General features: G+C 64.3%; 3 protein-coding genes across 3 annotated transcripts; all 3 read left to right on the top strand.

The window, feature by feature from the left end:
- Positions 1–669: 669 nt before the first annotated feature.
- TEDC2 (tubulin epsilon and delta complex 2) lies at positions 670–4,733 on the top strand. Its single transcript, XM_040635496.1, has 10 exons — positions 670–792; positions 883–981; positions 1,197–1,267; positions 1,364–1,769; positions 2,197–2,250; positions 2,823–2,916; positions 3,096–3,207; positions 3,294–3,395; positions 3,731–3,921; positions 4,186–4,733. Exons 1-10 carry the CDS (start codon positions 767–769, stop codon positions 4,330–4,332), a joined length of 1,302 nt encoding a protein of 433 aa, XP_040491430.1. The 5' UTR covers positions 670–766; the 3' UTR covers positions 4,333–4,733.
- A 2,089-nt stretch (positions 4,734–6,822) lies between these two features.
- Positions 6,823–7,170, top strand: LOC121103627 (transmembrane protein 100-like). The gene has a single exon (XM_040634449.1). The coding sequence runs from the start codon at positions 6,823–6,825 to the stop codon at positions 7,168–7,170; it is 348 nt and encodes a 115-aa protein (XP_040490383.1).
- Positions 7,171–10,857: 3,687 nt separating this feature from the next.
- On the top strand, positions 10,858–13,238 carry NTN3 (netrin 3). The gene is made up of 6 exons (XM_040634549.1): positions 10,858–11,785; positions 11,857–12,045; positions 12,135–12,284; positions 12,409–12,459; positions 12,588–12,662; positions 12,898–13,238. The coding sequence occupies exons 1-6, from the start codon at positions 10,858–10,860 to the stop codon at positions 13,236–13,238; spliced, it is 1,734 nt and encodes a 577-aa protein (XP_040490483.1).
- Positions 13,239–14,255: the final 1,017 nt, after the last annotated feature.

Raw genomic sequence — 14,255 nt, 5'->3', positions numbered from 1 at the left:
TGAAGGCTCCATCCCCCATCCTGTGGAGACCCCCCTGGAACAGCTTCCCGTTGCTTCTGTGACACTTGGCTCTGCTGTCCCTCCACCTGTCTGGGCTCCAGCTCCCCTTCCATCACCCATCCTTCACCAGTCCGCGTCTATACTCACCTGCCCCACCTTGGACCATCTGGCCCAGGCCCATTGTTCTCAGGCCACCCTCCCTGGTCTTCTGGACTTTGATGTGCCTCGGCTCACGTGCCTACCTGATGCCACCCCTGCATGTCGTCACCTCACCAGGACGTCCACAGGCGAACGCTCCCTCCTCCCTTGCTCTGCCCCCAACACCTGTCCTCACCTCTGTTAATACCTACTGGGCCCCGCCAAGTACCTGGCCCCGTGCTAGGTGCCTGGGGTCCGCAGGGCAGCTCGGCCCTGCTTTAGGGCGCCCTCAATAAGGACAAAGCCAAGCGTAAGCAATCACAGGGGCCACCACCTACCCAGTCATCCAAACCAGATGTGCGTCCGTGCACCACCCGAGGACCCTCTACGGGCCCCACGCCCAGCTCCTTGCCGAGCCGGAGTAGCGGCGCGCGGCTGTGGGGCTGACGCGGGAGCCGGAGCGCCGGGGCGGGGGCCGGAGCGCCGGGGGCGGGGCCGGAGCGCCGGGGGCGGGGCCGGAGCGCCGGGCTCAGGACTGGGCAGCCCGGCCGGAAGGGGGCGGTCTGCTAGCCCGGAAAGGACCGGACTTTCCGGAGGCGGCAAATCCGGACGAGCGGCGGCCGCCTTCATGCTGCCCGCCGGCTGCTCGCGCCGGTGAGACTCGCGCGCTGGGAGGGAGCGGGGCGGAAGCGGGAGCGGCGCGCGGCCGGCCGGGGTGCTGAGCCGCCGCTGCCCCCCTCCCAGGCTGCTAGCCGAGCTGCAGGATGCCCTGGACGCCTGCGCCGAGCGACAGTGGCAGCTGGAGCGGAGCCTGCGCGTCTCCCGCCAGCTGCTGCGGACCTGGTAAGCGGACCGCGAGACCACCCGGCCAGGCCGCCCTCGGAACCCCGCTCAGAGCCCCCGGGCTGGGAGGCCGGGCCCAGTGCCCACCTGCTCACTGTCAGCTGTGCTCCCCTTTGCCTGCAGGCTCCGAGGTCGGGGGGGCTGCCGCGAGGCCAGGCAGCTCCTTGGGGTCGGTTGGGTCTGGGCCCTGCCACCACTGTGCTGTGTCTTGGCAGGGAACCAGCCGAGACGCCGGCGGCGGAGCCAGCCCCAGGGCCAGAAACGAATGAAGAAGCCCCGCCTCCGGGTAAACCTCCACCACCCACCTTCTCTGGCGCTGCCCCTGCTCTGTCTTCTGACAAGCAGTGGTGAGTGACACTGCAAGAGTGTTTGGCTTTTGCAGCATGCTCACCCAGCCCTCAAGACCTCAAGGAGCTGGAGCTTCTGACCCAGGCACTGGAGAAGGCTGTACGGGTGAGAAAAGGCGTCTCTAAGGCTGGAGAAAGACACAAGGCCCTCAGCCTGAAGTCTGGGTTCACTGCTACTTCTGCCAGCACAGCCTCTGCCCCATCCCGGGCCTCAGGCCAGGCTGGCCGTCGAGCCTCAGAGACAAAACCACCCAGGGGCAGCCACCAGACCACGGTGCCTGCCAGGGGCCTCCCTGAGTGCAGGCTTCCATCAGTGGGGGATCACACCGCTATGGGGAGAGGCTCCCGAGCCACCAAGCCTGGACCAGGCCTCAGGGACCAACAAATACCCCCGTTGGCTGCTCCCCAGGCGCCAGAAGCTTTCACACTGAAGGAGAAGGGGTAGGTTTTCCAGACCCTTCCTGGAGGAACAGCTTTGTCTACCTGACCGGATCCTGGCCAGCAGCAGGAATCTGCGATGCGGGGTGACAGGGAGGGCAGGGCATTGAGCTGGATGTGGGCCAGGGGAGCCCCCAGGGTGCTATCCCATGGGGTCCATGCCCTGAAGTTGGCAGAATGGACTATTGCTAGGGCCTGTTCCCTTCTCCCTGGCTGTCCAGTGCCCCATTCTCTTATCCACCCAGCCTGGGGCTCCAAACGGGCTGTGGAGGGCCTGGGCTCTGCCCCTGGTCCGTCTCTTCTCTTCACCAGGGCAGACCTGGACTCTGCTGGCTCCCATAGCCACTCTGGAAGCCCTGTTGCTTGGTCGCAGGGGGGATGGGGGGAGCCTCCTGAGTGAGGCTACTCAGAGCACTGGCTTCCCTGACAGGACCCTGCTGAAGCTACCCATGGCCTACAGGAAAGCGGCTTCCCAGAACTCCCGGTAAGGCTGAGTCGCAGCTGAGTGGGGGTGGAGGGGAGAGCAGGGAGGCCCAGGCTTCCCACCAGCGCAGGGCCATATTGGTAAGACTTTTCCAGCTGGCCGCTCTGCTTTGTTGGCTGGGTGGGGACACCTTCCACATTAAGAGAGTCTGCCTAGCTAGGACTTAGGCTCAGCGGGCTTTGAGGTTGAGAGACTTTGCGTCCACGTCTGTCTTCTCTGTGGGGGTGAGGGTGATGGTGTCCGCTCCATAGAGGTGCGGTAGGGGTTAAACAGGGCGGTGCCTTTCACGTGTCTGGGCTGTGTCTGAGCCACAGCCAGCACCCACAGCTCTTCACTGTTGTCCCGGGTAGTCCCAGTTACCAGTGGCTGCCAGCTCCTCTCCTCTGTCCCTTGAATTCTCTCCTAGTACTTCCCCTGTCTCCTTTTCACGGACAGCATCCTCTCCATTCCCCAAGGCCTGGGGATGCCCCTCATGGGGCCCCTGCCCTGGTCTTTCCCTGCCTCCCGAGGCCCAGCTGGTTGGACTAACGGGGTCCCTCTCTGATTCCCGGGTGCCTGTGTGTGCATTCCAGCCTGTGGGCCCAGCTGAGCTCTACACAGACCAGTGACTGCGGGGATGCTGCTACCACGGCCAAAACCCAGTTCCTGCAGAAAATGAAGATGACTGTATTCTTGCTGGGCTTGTGGGACCCCCCAGGGTGGGGATGGGGGTGGTTCTGGCTCTAAGCCTGGGGAGTGTAAGGGGCAACTCCAGGAGGGGCCAGAGCCACTTGGGTCCTGTCCTTGGCGGGAGGGCAGGGGAGGAGGAACCTGGCCACAGAGGAGTTTCCCTGACTTGTGTCCAGTCAGGCTGGCTGGGCTCTGAGCTCAGTGCTGCCCAGGTGGAGGCGGAGGTGGGGCTCCTGCGGAAGGCCTGCTCGCTGCTGAGACAGCGGATGGAGGAAGAGCTCTCGGCAGGTGAGCGGGCCCTGGTGTGTGTCTCGGGGCACGGAGGGCTTCGGGACTGGCGCGGACCTGGCCTGCCCTCCCCCACTTTTGCATAGAGCCTGCTGACTGGATGCAGGAGTACCACTGCCTCCTTACCCTGGAGGGGCTGCAGGCCATCACGGGCCAGTGTATCCACAGAATGCAGGACCTGCGTGCAGGTGAGACCGGCCCCCCACCCCCACCCCACCTTGTGCTGAAGTCTGGTCTAGCTAAAAGGCAGCATTAACAGCTGCACAGGAGCAGGGTCCCCCCACTGCCTCTCCTGACGCAGGCTTGGCACTGTAAATAGCTTATTTATCTGGTTCCTGAGAAGGTTCCATGTGGGCGTCAGAGACGTACTTGCAGGTGACTTGCCCGGTATTGCAGGAGACAGTTGCTGATGGATAGTAGGGCTTCATCCAGGAGACAGAGGGAGACTGCACCCCCTTAAAGGCAAGTGGGAAGGAGGTCCCTGGCCACCACGCCATGCGGCCACCTCCCCCTGTCCTCACAGCAGTGGCAGGACAGCAGCTGGGGCCGTGGCCTGAGGGGAGACGCCCCAGAGCCTCGATGCCCCGTGGAGGTGGCACAGACCCTGCGTGGAGCCCCCAGCTTCTTCTCTACTCCAGCACCGAGGAGCTGCAGACTCTGGCGGCCCTCAGGCTGCGGGTGGCCATGCTAGACCAGCAGATTCACCTGGAAAAGGTACTTCCAGGGTTGGGGGAGGGGACTAGGTGACTGGGCACCGGGGAAGCAGTGGGCTTTGGGCCATCCAGCAGACAGAGCCTCTGGGCTATGCACAGCTGACAGCACTGGCCAAGGGACAGAGTTTTGGGAGGAAGAAGGGGCTGGCACATGGTGCCTGAGGCCCTCCCTGGAATTGCCCCACTGTGGGGCCTTCTGTAAGCCCTCCGCCAGCTGCCCCGGATGGGGCCCCCGCTGAGATCTTGGCCCTGCATTTCCTCCTAGGTCCTGATGGCTGAGCTCCTCCCGCTGGTGAGCAAACTGGAGCCACAGGGACCGCCCCGGCTGGCGCTTTGCAGAGCTGTACATAGCCTGCTCTGTGAGGGAGGGGAGCGCTTCCTCACCATCCTTCGAGATGAACCTGCAGACTGAGCCCTTCCCGTGACCAGCCGCCCCCCACCTTGCCCCCTTCCCGGGCCGCCGGACCCCGGCAGGAGGGCGAGCTTGTTCCGACCTAGACAACTGGGAGAGTGCCACCGCCCCCTATTAGGTGAACGGGGATTGAGAGGATTTTCACTGTGGTGGGTCTGGGGACCCAGAGATAGCTATACCCACCCAGGAAAGCAGGGTTCCCAGGGGGTTGGGGACAGCCCCCGGCTCTTCCCGAGGAGCCTAGGGCCCCAGAGCTAGTGGTCAGGCCTTCACTTGGCTTGGCCTTCCACAGGCTTGGAGACCAGAGGCCTGCCGGGCTTTTTTCTTAGCTATCTCTGTTTTTTTCTTACCGCAGCCTTATAAGCCACTTGTGTGATATTAAAACTACTTTCGAAAGTATATATATTTAAGATGGGACGTGGTGTTTGGTTTTTTCTGCGTGTTTTGGCTTACCGAGAACATATCAAGCATATTTATTGAGAACACTCATAGGCCTCTACTGAAGAGAGGGGGAAGGACACTGAAGGTGAGCAGCACTAGCCCCAGCACACCTGAAACCCCTCCCCCAACTGCCTAGACTGGGCTCACTGGGAGACACAAAAGCCACCAGCCCATATCTGAGTGGGCGGGCACTGTGCGGCCACAGCTGTCCTAGCTCCCGTGCTCACTACTTCCTCCTGGGCTGTTGCTGTGGCCATCGTGGGCCTCCCAACACTGACTTACCACCAGGGAACTCACCCCTCACCTACTCCACTGTCACCTCCTCCAAGGCTCCTGCCTCCCCCGCTGAAGGAAGGCAAGAAAGCGTAGAGGTCAAGGTCATGGTCTCTGGGTTTATACCAGTCACAGATTTGGGTTTCCACTGTGACTTGATTTCTGCTGTGGGACTTTCGGCAGGATTCTTAAGGGCCCTGAGCTTCAATTCCCAGTGTCGTCCCTACTGTCCTACTGGGGGTACTTGTTGGGAGAGGTTATCAAAGAGATGTGACCGCCCGCCAGGAGCTGGATCTGGACAACGGGAGGCTCCTCTCCCCCTCCCCTGTCCTTGGGATGTGGGTTCCACTGGCCTTTTCACTCCCAGACGCTGCTCCAAGGACACAGCCCTGAGGTAGGGATGTGGTGCTGGGAACACCTGCATGGGGACTGAGCCCAGGGAAGGCCTCTCCCGACACCACCTCTTAGGCCCTGGCGGGCGGGTACAGGGACACAAGTTTCCACTGCTTAGGAACCCTGCCACCTACACCCGTGGAGTGGCCTGCCTCTTCCTTCAGTCTCTGCCGGCCTTCCACATGTGCGGCCGGTTTCAGATGACACCCAGAGGCTCCCGAGGGGCCCGTGTGCCAACGGTAATGGCTATTACCCCTGCAGCTGGGGTGAGGACAAATTACACAGTGGTAGGCCCTGGGGAAAGCTGGGAGGCTGTGGTGTTCATTAATAAACCTTGCCTAGGTGCCTGTGCCAACCAAGCAGAATGGTCAGAGCTGGGGCAGTGGTGCTTTGTGTAGCCAGTGACGAGCAACGCGGAATTAACACCAGCCTCTGCCCCCAGGGCGACCCAGGCGCCGAGCCAGGAAACTCCGGGAGAAGGCCAGGTCTTCTGAGAGCCCGATGAGGTGTCACAGATATGAGGGATGAACCGAGTGATGTTGAAGCAAACTTGGGGTGGCCCCAGGCTCCCAGCAGGACGTTCTACTTGTAAAAGCCCCCACAGTCCCACAGGCCAGAAACCTGGAACATGGAATCCCAGGTCTTGAGGGCTGCTGGGGACCAGATGACCAACCAAAGTAGGAAACCTAAAAACAGTCCTCATTGCACTGAGGGGCCTCTATGTGGTGGAACAGCTCTGTTCCCTGCCCAGGGCAGGAACAGGGAAGGGGGAATCAAGAGATGGGGAGTCTGGGGTACAGCTACCCCCCCCCCTGGCCTTTGCTGCTTCCAGAGCTCATGCCCAGTTGCTCTGATCTTGAGGAATCTTCATTCTCAGGGTGAGTTCCACCACCACCCTGTTACTGGCCAAAATCAGTTTACATAGCTAGTGGTCTCCACCGTAAATTATTTAATCCACCAGTTCACTTGGTTTATTGTGTACCTTCCCTACTGTACCTTTGCCCCCTGAGGGCAGGGGTGCTGTCCACCTTCATCCCTGGCCAGGCTCATATGGGCACCCAAAGGTTGTTGACTCAATGACCCACCTATCAGGACCCGTCTTGTGGGTGTCTTGTGGAGGGCTGTCCGCACCTGGGCAGGAAGGTGCCCCCCGGAGCGTGAGGGAGAACGAGGGCAGAGGTCTGGGTTAGCGCCCCCTCTAGATTCGCGACCGCCCACCCTGATTCAGCGCCAAGCTAGGAGGCGGCGGCGAACTCCTCTCCCCGGCGTCCCGGTGGCGTCACTGCATCCCGGCCCAATCCGCTCTGACGTGGCGGTCGAGGAAGGGAGTGGGGGCTGTGCGGGCGCCCACACCCACCCCGAGCGCGGCCCCCCGTCGGCGGCATGAGCGCGCCCGAGACCCCGCCCGCGGTGCCTGCCGAGCCCCCTGCGCCCCCCGCTGCCCCCGAACCCCCCGGGGCCCTGCGCGCGCTGCTTTTGGCCACCGGTGGCGTGGGGGGCTCCTGGCCGCGCTGCGTCCTGCCGTTCGGCGCCGTGACCCTGCTGGCCGGCGCCGCCGCCACCGCCATCACCTTCTCGCTGCGCGGACCCCACCTGGACCTGGAGCAGGGCGTGGCGCTGACCACGCTGGGCGCGGGCCTTGGGCTCCTGGCCGCCGCCTTCCTGTGCTGGCGCGCTCGGCGGCAGCGGCGGGCCGGGCGCGCGGGGCGGCGGGAGCCGGGGACGTCCTGAGCCCGCGCGCGCGCGGCCCCCTCCCCAGAGAAGTCACCGGGAGCCGGACGCCTCCTCCCTCCGGACCTCGCCCCGCCGGGGCGTGCACAGCACAGCGCGCGGGACGCGGAAACCCCTCCCCAGACCGTTCCTTCCTAAGCCCTTAGGAGGCCAAGGGGGTGGGGGCTACGAGCCTTTCCCTCTGCTTTTCGGACTCTCCTCTCCCCCCTCCCCCCAATGTTGCTTTTCAGCGTTCCGCTTGGCGCGCAGAGCCGGTCGCGACCACACAGAGGGCCTGCGTGGCACGGGGGCCCTGCCGGGGGTGCAGGATGCAGGGTGGCCGCGGACTCGGTGGGGCCACCCTCCTCAGGGTGAAGCGTGCCGTGCTCCCCTTCCCCAGCCGTCTGTCTTCCCTGCTGGGTTGGAAGCCCCTGTCGGCATAACAGATGCTCAATAAATGTCTGTGTGAAATGTGTACAAGTGGTGGCTTGCAAACGTCTGGAGGGAACAGTCCGGCCCGGGGTTGGGCCAGGAGTGTTCGATCAGTCCGCCTTTTAAGGGAAAGACCCGAGCCTCCTGGGGCCTAGGACTATTTGACCCCCTGGGTCCCTTCCTCCCCAGGTAGATTTCCTGCGTGCCCCCAAAGCCAGCAGCTGTCACTTTGCCGGGATGGGAGTGGGAGGACTGTGGTGCACTGAGAAGGTGCATGTGGGAGCAGGGAGCCAGAGTCTCTTCTAAGGTGTCAGGAAGGGGCAGGACCAGCTGAGAGGTGTGAGAGGCCCCAGAGGCTGGGGACAGGTGGTACAGTCTGCAGGAGCAATGAGCTGGGCTTGGGGGCTGGGGAGAAGGCCCTCCCTAACTCTCATCAGGCCATCTGCCAGGGCCATCCTAGGGGCCAGAAGAGAATGTGTGCAGGGGGCCATTCTGGGGAAGAGGCGGGGCTGCCTACATCTTCCTCCCTGGGGAGCTGGTGGTACTACCGCCCTCTGGGCCCAGAGCTCCCTGCTTGCTAACAAGGATGAACACTCTTGAACACTCTTGAACACTCACAGGCAGCAGGCTGAGCCCTGGCGGCCTCCTTCCACCCACACCAGAAACCACCAGATGTTCTGCAGACCTTAGCCCCAACTCCCGAGGAGGCTGGGCTGCAGACAAAGCCTGCAAGTCTGACGCAGGGTTGGAGGGGAGGCTGCTCCCCGATTTCCGATTTCCTTTCTTGCCTCCTGAGTCCTGAAGTTCAGATAGCCAGGGGCTCCCTGGAGGCTTGTCTCGGGCTCTGTGGAACCCTTGTGTTGGACCTGGGCATCTCTCCCCACTGTGGCCAGCTAGTCACTTCTTAGCTTCTAATGGTCCCAAAAGGATCTGCTACAGCCGGTACTCTTGCCAGGGCTCCGCTCATCCCAGGTTGGGTTTGAGGCTGATGATAGGACAGACCTTGAAGAGGGTGGTTGGGAAGATGCCATTTCTGAACTTGACTCGTGCTGGAGCAGACTGGGGTCCCTATCAGCTCCCCTCATTCATGCACTGTTATCTGTTGTAAGGGGCACGTTCTTTTTATCTCAAAGTTGGATTAGGTGCCATGGCACCGGCTCCATAGGGGACCCACCCTGCTGCGGCCAAAGATGAAGGGAGAGGACAGCAGCCCCTCTGACTAAACTCTTCTTAAGTCTCCCATGATCTCATCAGCCCCTGCACCCCCACACACATATGTGAGGGCCTGACCAGAAGGTGCTAGTCACGTCAGGTGCCCCATCACCCTGTCTTCCTGGCTGCTCTTACCTCTTCTCCTTTGGTTTCCCCTGGGAGCCTCCAGTGTCCTCCTGCCCCTCCTCTCCTAAACAGCGAGAAGATTCTGCTTTTCTCTACCTTCTTCTGTGGGTCCTTGCAGTATCTCTGGCCCAGCTGGAAGAGGCAGCTCTGCCTACACAGACACACCCACATGGCATCCTCCCTCAGCTGCTGGGCCTGGCCTAGGGTCAACGTCCCATCCGAAACTTCAGGACCTAGGTCAGGCATGTTCCAGTGTTCCCTGTCTCCTCTGCATGCAGACAACCCTCCTTGGGATGCTTGGCCCCCTCCATCAAGGGCTTAATGGTTGTGGGGAAACGGTCTCTATCCGGAGTAGTACTGATGTCTCTTGGCTGGGTCACTCTCAGCTGCAGCTGCCCCATCCCCAGCTGGTGCCCAGGCTGCCCACCTGGGTTCCTGCCTCAGTTTCCCTACCAAAACCTGCTGGTATGTGGGCCAGACTCAGGGGTTCTGACACTGAGCTGTCTGTGACCAGGACCTCCCCATGGACCAAACTCCACTCCCCACCCTCTACAGGGGTCCTCGACTGCTGACCAAGACCCTGAACCCCATGGGCCCCTGCTGATTAGTGGGTTCCCTCCTCCTCCCCCAGCTTCTGCTTCCTCCCTGCCAGCTCTGGGGGCTGGCCTCGTCTTGGTGATGCAACCAGACAGAGACCCAGAGATGCTTTGGGACAAGACTTTGGCCTGATCTGGGTGGGATATGCCAATTTCATTACTTAGGCAAGCTCCAGTCAGACTGGGAGGATACATCCTTCCTGAACATAAAGCAAGAGGGACTCAAGTCTGTGGAACCCCTGGCCGCGTCCAATACCTTTGTGGCTCATCACCCCCACCCCACCCCACCCCCACAACCACCACCAATGGCTCAGCAAAGTTGAGTAACAGTCCAATGAAAAAACTAAATCTCAGACAGGTTAAGGGGCCTGAACCACAGAGCTAGAAATTGGAACAGCTTGGATTCAAAATCAGACCTGGTCCCAACTGTGGGTTTTTTTCTACTAGAACAGACCACTGCCTTGGGGACATCCCATAACCACCAGCCCAGCTTGGCTGCTACAGCCCTGAGTGTTCCTTGTAGCGACCCAGGGGAGCATCAGGGCACCAGCCTTCAGATGCAGGGCCCAGCCTGCCAGATGGGCCTGAGGGAGGAGGCGGCCAGACCCCCGCCCAGCACGTGGCACAGTCCCAGGAGCAGTCAGGGCCTGGATGCAGGCCGGGGACCCTGCTGGGTGGTCCCCCACGGGCTGCGTGGCTGAGCCGCCCCCTCCAGACCCCTCCCGCCGGCGCATTCCTGGCTCCCCGGCCCCTCCCCCGGCTCCCGGGCCTCCCAGCCCCCTCCCCCGCCGGCCCAGCCAGTGTCTGAATCTGCTTCTGATTCCGGCTCTGCCGAAGAGGCCCCCTCCCCTCCCCTCCCTCCTTCCCGGCCCGAGCAGCCCCGCCCCCGGCTGGGCCCAGGCTTGCGCCTACTGCGCCCCCCACCCCCTCCTGGCACAGCTCGCCGACCCTAGCTACAGCCGGGAGGAGGCGGCGGCCGGGGCGCCCCAGGCCCCGCCCGCCCTCGGCCCTTCCCGGGAGGCCGGGAGACCTGCTCGACCCGGCCCTCGGTGGGTGAGTGCAGCGGCGGGCGACGGGTGGGGCCTCCGCGGGCGGAGGCGCCGGGAGCGGAGGCGACTCCTGTCATCGCTCCAGGCCCAGCGGGAGGACGCGCCAGCATCCCCGCTGTTGCGCTTGGCCCGGGGCGTGCCCGCGGCTGCTCCCACCTCTTGGCCCCGGCTGGGGCCGCCCGGGATTGCTCGGCATTGCGGGCCAGCGGGCAGAGCCCCGGATCCCGGCTCTTTCTCCCCGAGGGCAGCGGCGTGGGGCCCTGCGGGCTGGCTGATCCACCGCGGCCCCGGCCATGCCCTGCTGGCCCTGGGGGCTGCTGCTGACCGCGGGCACGCTTTCGACCGCGCTGAGCCTGGGGCCGCCAGCGCCCGCCGACCCCTGCCATGACGACGGGGGCGCGCCCCGCGGCTGCGTGCCCGGCCTGGTGAATGCCGCCTTGGGCCGCGAGGTTCTGGCGTCCAGCACGTGCGGGCGGCCGGCCACGCGGGCCTGTGATGCCTCGGACCCGAGGCGGGCACACCCCGCCGCCCTTCTGACCTCCGGAGGGAGCACCACAAGCCCTGCGTGCTGGCGTTCGGACTCACTGACGCAGGCGCCCCACAACGTGACCCTCACAGTGCCTCTGGGCAAGGCTTTCGAGCTGGTGTTCGTGAGCTTGCGCTTCTGCTCGGCGCCCCCCGCCTCGGTGGCCCTGCTCAAGTCACAGGACCACGGCCGCAGCTGGGCCCCACTGGGCTTCTTCTCCTCCCGCTGTGGCCTGGACTATGGCCGCCCGCCTGCCCCTGCGGATGGCCCACCTGGCCCAGGGCCTGAAGCTCTGTGCTTCCCTGAGCCCCAGGTCCAGCCTGATGGTGGTGGCCTTCTGGCCTTCAGCGTGCAGGATGGAAGCCCACCAGGCCTGGATCTGGACAGCAGCCCAGTACTCCAAGACTGGGTGACTGCCACAGACATTCGAGTAGTGCTCACAAGGCCTGCCATGCTGGGGGACACCAGGGACTCCATGGCCATGGTCCCTTACTCTTACTCAGCTACTGAGCTCCAGGTGGGCGGGCGCTGCAAGTGCAATGGGCATGCCTCAAGGTGCCTTCTGGACACCCAGGGCCACCTCATCTGCGACTGCCAGCATGGCACCGAGGGCCCCGACTGCGGCCGCTGCAAGCCCTTCTACTGCGACAGGCCATGGCAGCGGGCCACGGCCCGGGAAGCTCACGCCTGCCTTGGTGAGGCCTTGGAGGGTGGCCTGGGGATCGTGGACCAGGCCAGCCTGCCCCTGACCCATCCCTTCCTGCAGCTTGCTCCTGCAATGGCCATGCCCGCCGCTGCCGCTTCAACATGGAGCTGTACCGACTGTCCGGCCGTCGCAGTGGCGGCGTCTGTCTCAACTGCCGGCACAATACCGCTGGCCGCCACTGCCACTACTGCCGGGAGGGCTTCTATCGCGACCCTGGGCGTGCCCTGAGTGACCGCCGCGCTTGCAGGGGTGAGCCTGCGACGAGCTACCTGCACATCCTCGCCCTCTGGTTTCCCGCATCCACAGATGGGCTTCTAACCATCCGTCTCTGTCCTCAGCATGTGACTGTCACCCTGTTGGTGCTGCTGGCAAAACCTGCAACCAGACCACAGGCCAGTGCCCCTGCAAGGATGGCGTCACTGGCCTCACCTGCAATCGATGCGCCCCGGGCTTCCAGCAGAGCCGCTCTCCAGTTGCTCCCTGCGTTAGTGAGTGACCCTGCCCTCCTTCGACCTCAGCCAAGGCCACACCAGTGCCCTGCTACCTGCTTGTCCCTTGAGCCCTGCAAATGCTCCCCCTCCAATGCGCGCTGTTCTCTCACCCTGTCCGCAGAGACTCCTGTCCCTGGACCCACTGAGGAGAGCAGCCCTGTGGAGCCCCAGGGTGAGTGGACACAGAACAGGGCCCTAGATTGCCATGACTGGGGGGAAAGGCTATGGGTGCAAGGAGGGAGGAGGAAAGGGTGGGGTAAGGAGGTGGGAATCCTGTGCCAGCCTCCACACCCCCTCCAGACTGCGACTTGCACTGCAAACCAGCCCGGGGCAGTTACCGCATCAGCTTGAAGAAGTTCTGCAGGAAGGACTACGGTAGGCCTCCTGCCCTCACCTTCTCACCTTGCCCTTTCCCTCCCTGGGCCTCCCACTGTCGCCTGCCCCGCCCTGTCAGCTCCCGGTGGCCTCTCGATGCCTACCCCCACCCCAGCGTTGAGTGTCCCCTCTGTGCCTCCCTCTCCACACCGCGGGCGCGCAGAGTTCCTACGCGCCGCCCGCCCCCTCACGGCTCCGCCCCGCTTGACCCCGCCCCCTCTCGCCCTCCCCGCAGCGGTGCAGGTGGCGGTAGGCGCGCGCGGCGAGGCGCGCGGCTCGTGGACGCGCTTCCCGGTGGCCGTGCTTGCAGTGTTCCGGAGCGGCGAGGAGCGCGCGAGGCGAGGGAGCAGCGCGCTGTGGGTGCCGGCGCGGGACGCGGCCTGCGGCTGCCCGCGCCTGCTACCGGGCCGCCGCTACCTGCTACTTGGGGGCGGGCCAGGGACCGCGGTCGCAGGCCGGGGGCCCGGGCTCAGCGCCACCCGCGGGAGCCTCGTGCTGCCCTGGCGCGATGCGTGGACGCGGCGCCTGCGGAGGCTGCAGCGGCGTGAGCGGCGGGGGCGCTGCGGAACGGCCTGAGCCCGAAGCGCGGGCGGGGCGCTGCTTCCACATTGAGGCGCACGTTCATCCAGTGCATCGCCTGCAGGGGACTCTTCGCTGGCGTCGCGCGCGTCGCCATCTGTGCCCTCCCCCGACCCTGCCCCGCGACTCCCTCGATGCCACGCGCCCATGCCTGGGAGGGGTGTGACGGACACAGCGACACCCCGCCCCGACACAGAGGGATGGGACAGCCCCCAAGAGCTGCTCGAGGCCCCCTGGGGCCACTGTCATCCCATTTCGCATTATCTTCCCCCTCCAAGGGGCACTGTGTTAGTCCCAGAAGGCTGAGAGCCCCCTGTGGGGCCGAACAACGCTTCGAGGCTCTGCCAACTCCCCCACCTGTGAGGTCGTGATCCCTCAGAGAGCATTCTCCCCTTCCTAAAAGGCACTGTGACCCTCTCCCAACAGATATGAACCCCCTTGTGATGCCAGGACCCATCTAAGGTCTGGAAACACCCCAAGGGCTGCGGTGGCTTCAACCCTCAAGGACTCTGATCTCCAGAGAATGCGCCGTCGCCCCCACAGACGCCTGCGGACCCCCGTGGGGCTCGGTGGCACTGGCTCCCCCGCCCCCTGCCAGGACCCGCAGAGGGCGCTGTGACTTCTCCCCCAGCGAGGACGGCAGCCTCTGGTCCCCTTCTGTCACCTCTGCCTGCCCTGTCACTGCCGCTTGGACGTCCGTGTCCCTGTCCCCGCTGTGTCTCTGCCTGTGTTCGGCCTCTTTCTTGGCCTGCTGTGTCCCTGTCTTGTCTCCGTCCGGCTGTCTCTCTCGGCCTTGGCCTCAGGGCTCCTCCGCTCAGGTCCCGCACGAGGACCCCCTGCGCCCCTTCTCCACCCGCTCGGGACCAGACGTCGTGTCCACGCAGACGCGCGTTCCCAGGTCTACGCGTGACCCGGCGGGGCGGTCACTCTGGCTGGCAGCCCTCTCGGCTCCGGATGCCCCCAGCCTTGCGTTTGGCGGGACTCCGCATCCCCCGCCCACTCGGCTCGCGCCCC

This window comes from Ursus maritimus, unplaced genomic scaffold (assembly GCF_017311325.1).
Source record: "Ursus maritimus isolate PB19 unplaced genomic scaffold, ASM1731132v1 scaffold_2, whole genome shotgun sequence".
Lineage (NCBI taxonomy): Eukaryota > Metazoa > Chordata > Mammalia > Carnivora > Ursidae > Ursus > Ursus maritimus.
Note: the sequence above shows the minus strand (reverse complement) of the source record. Positions and strands in the feature narration are given on the sequence as shown.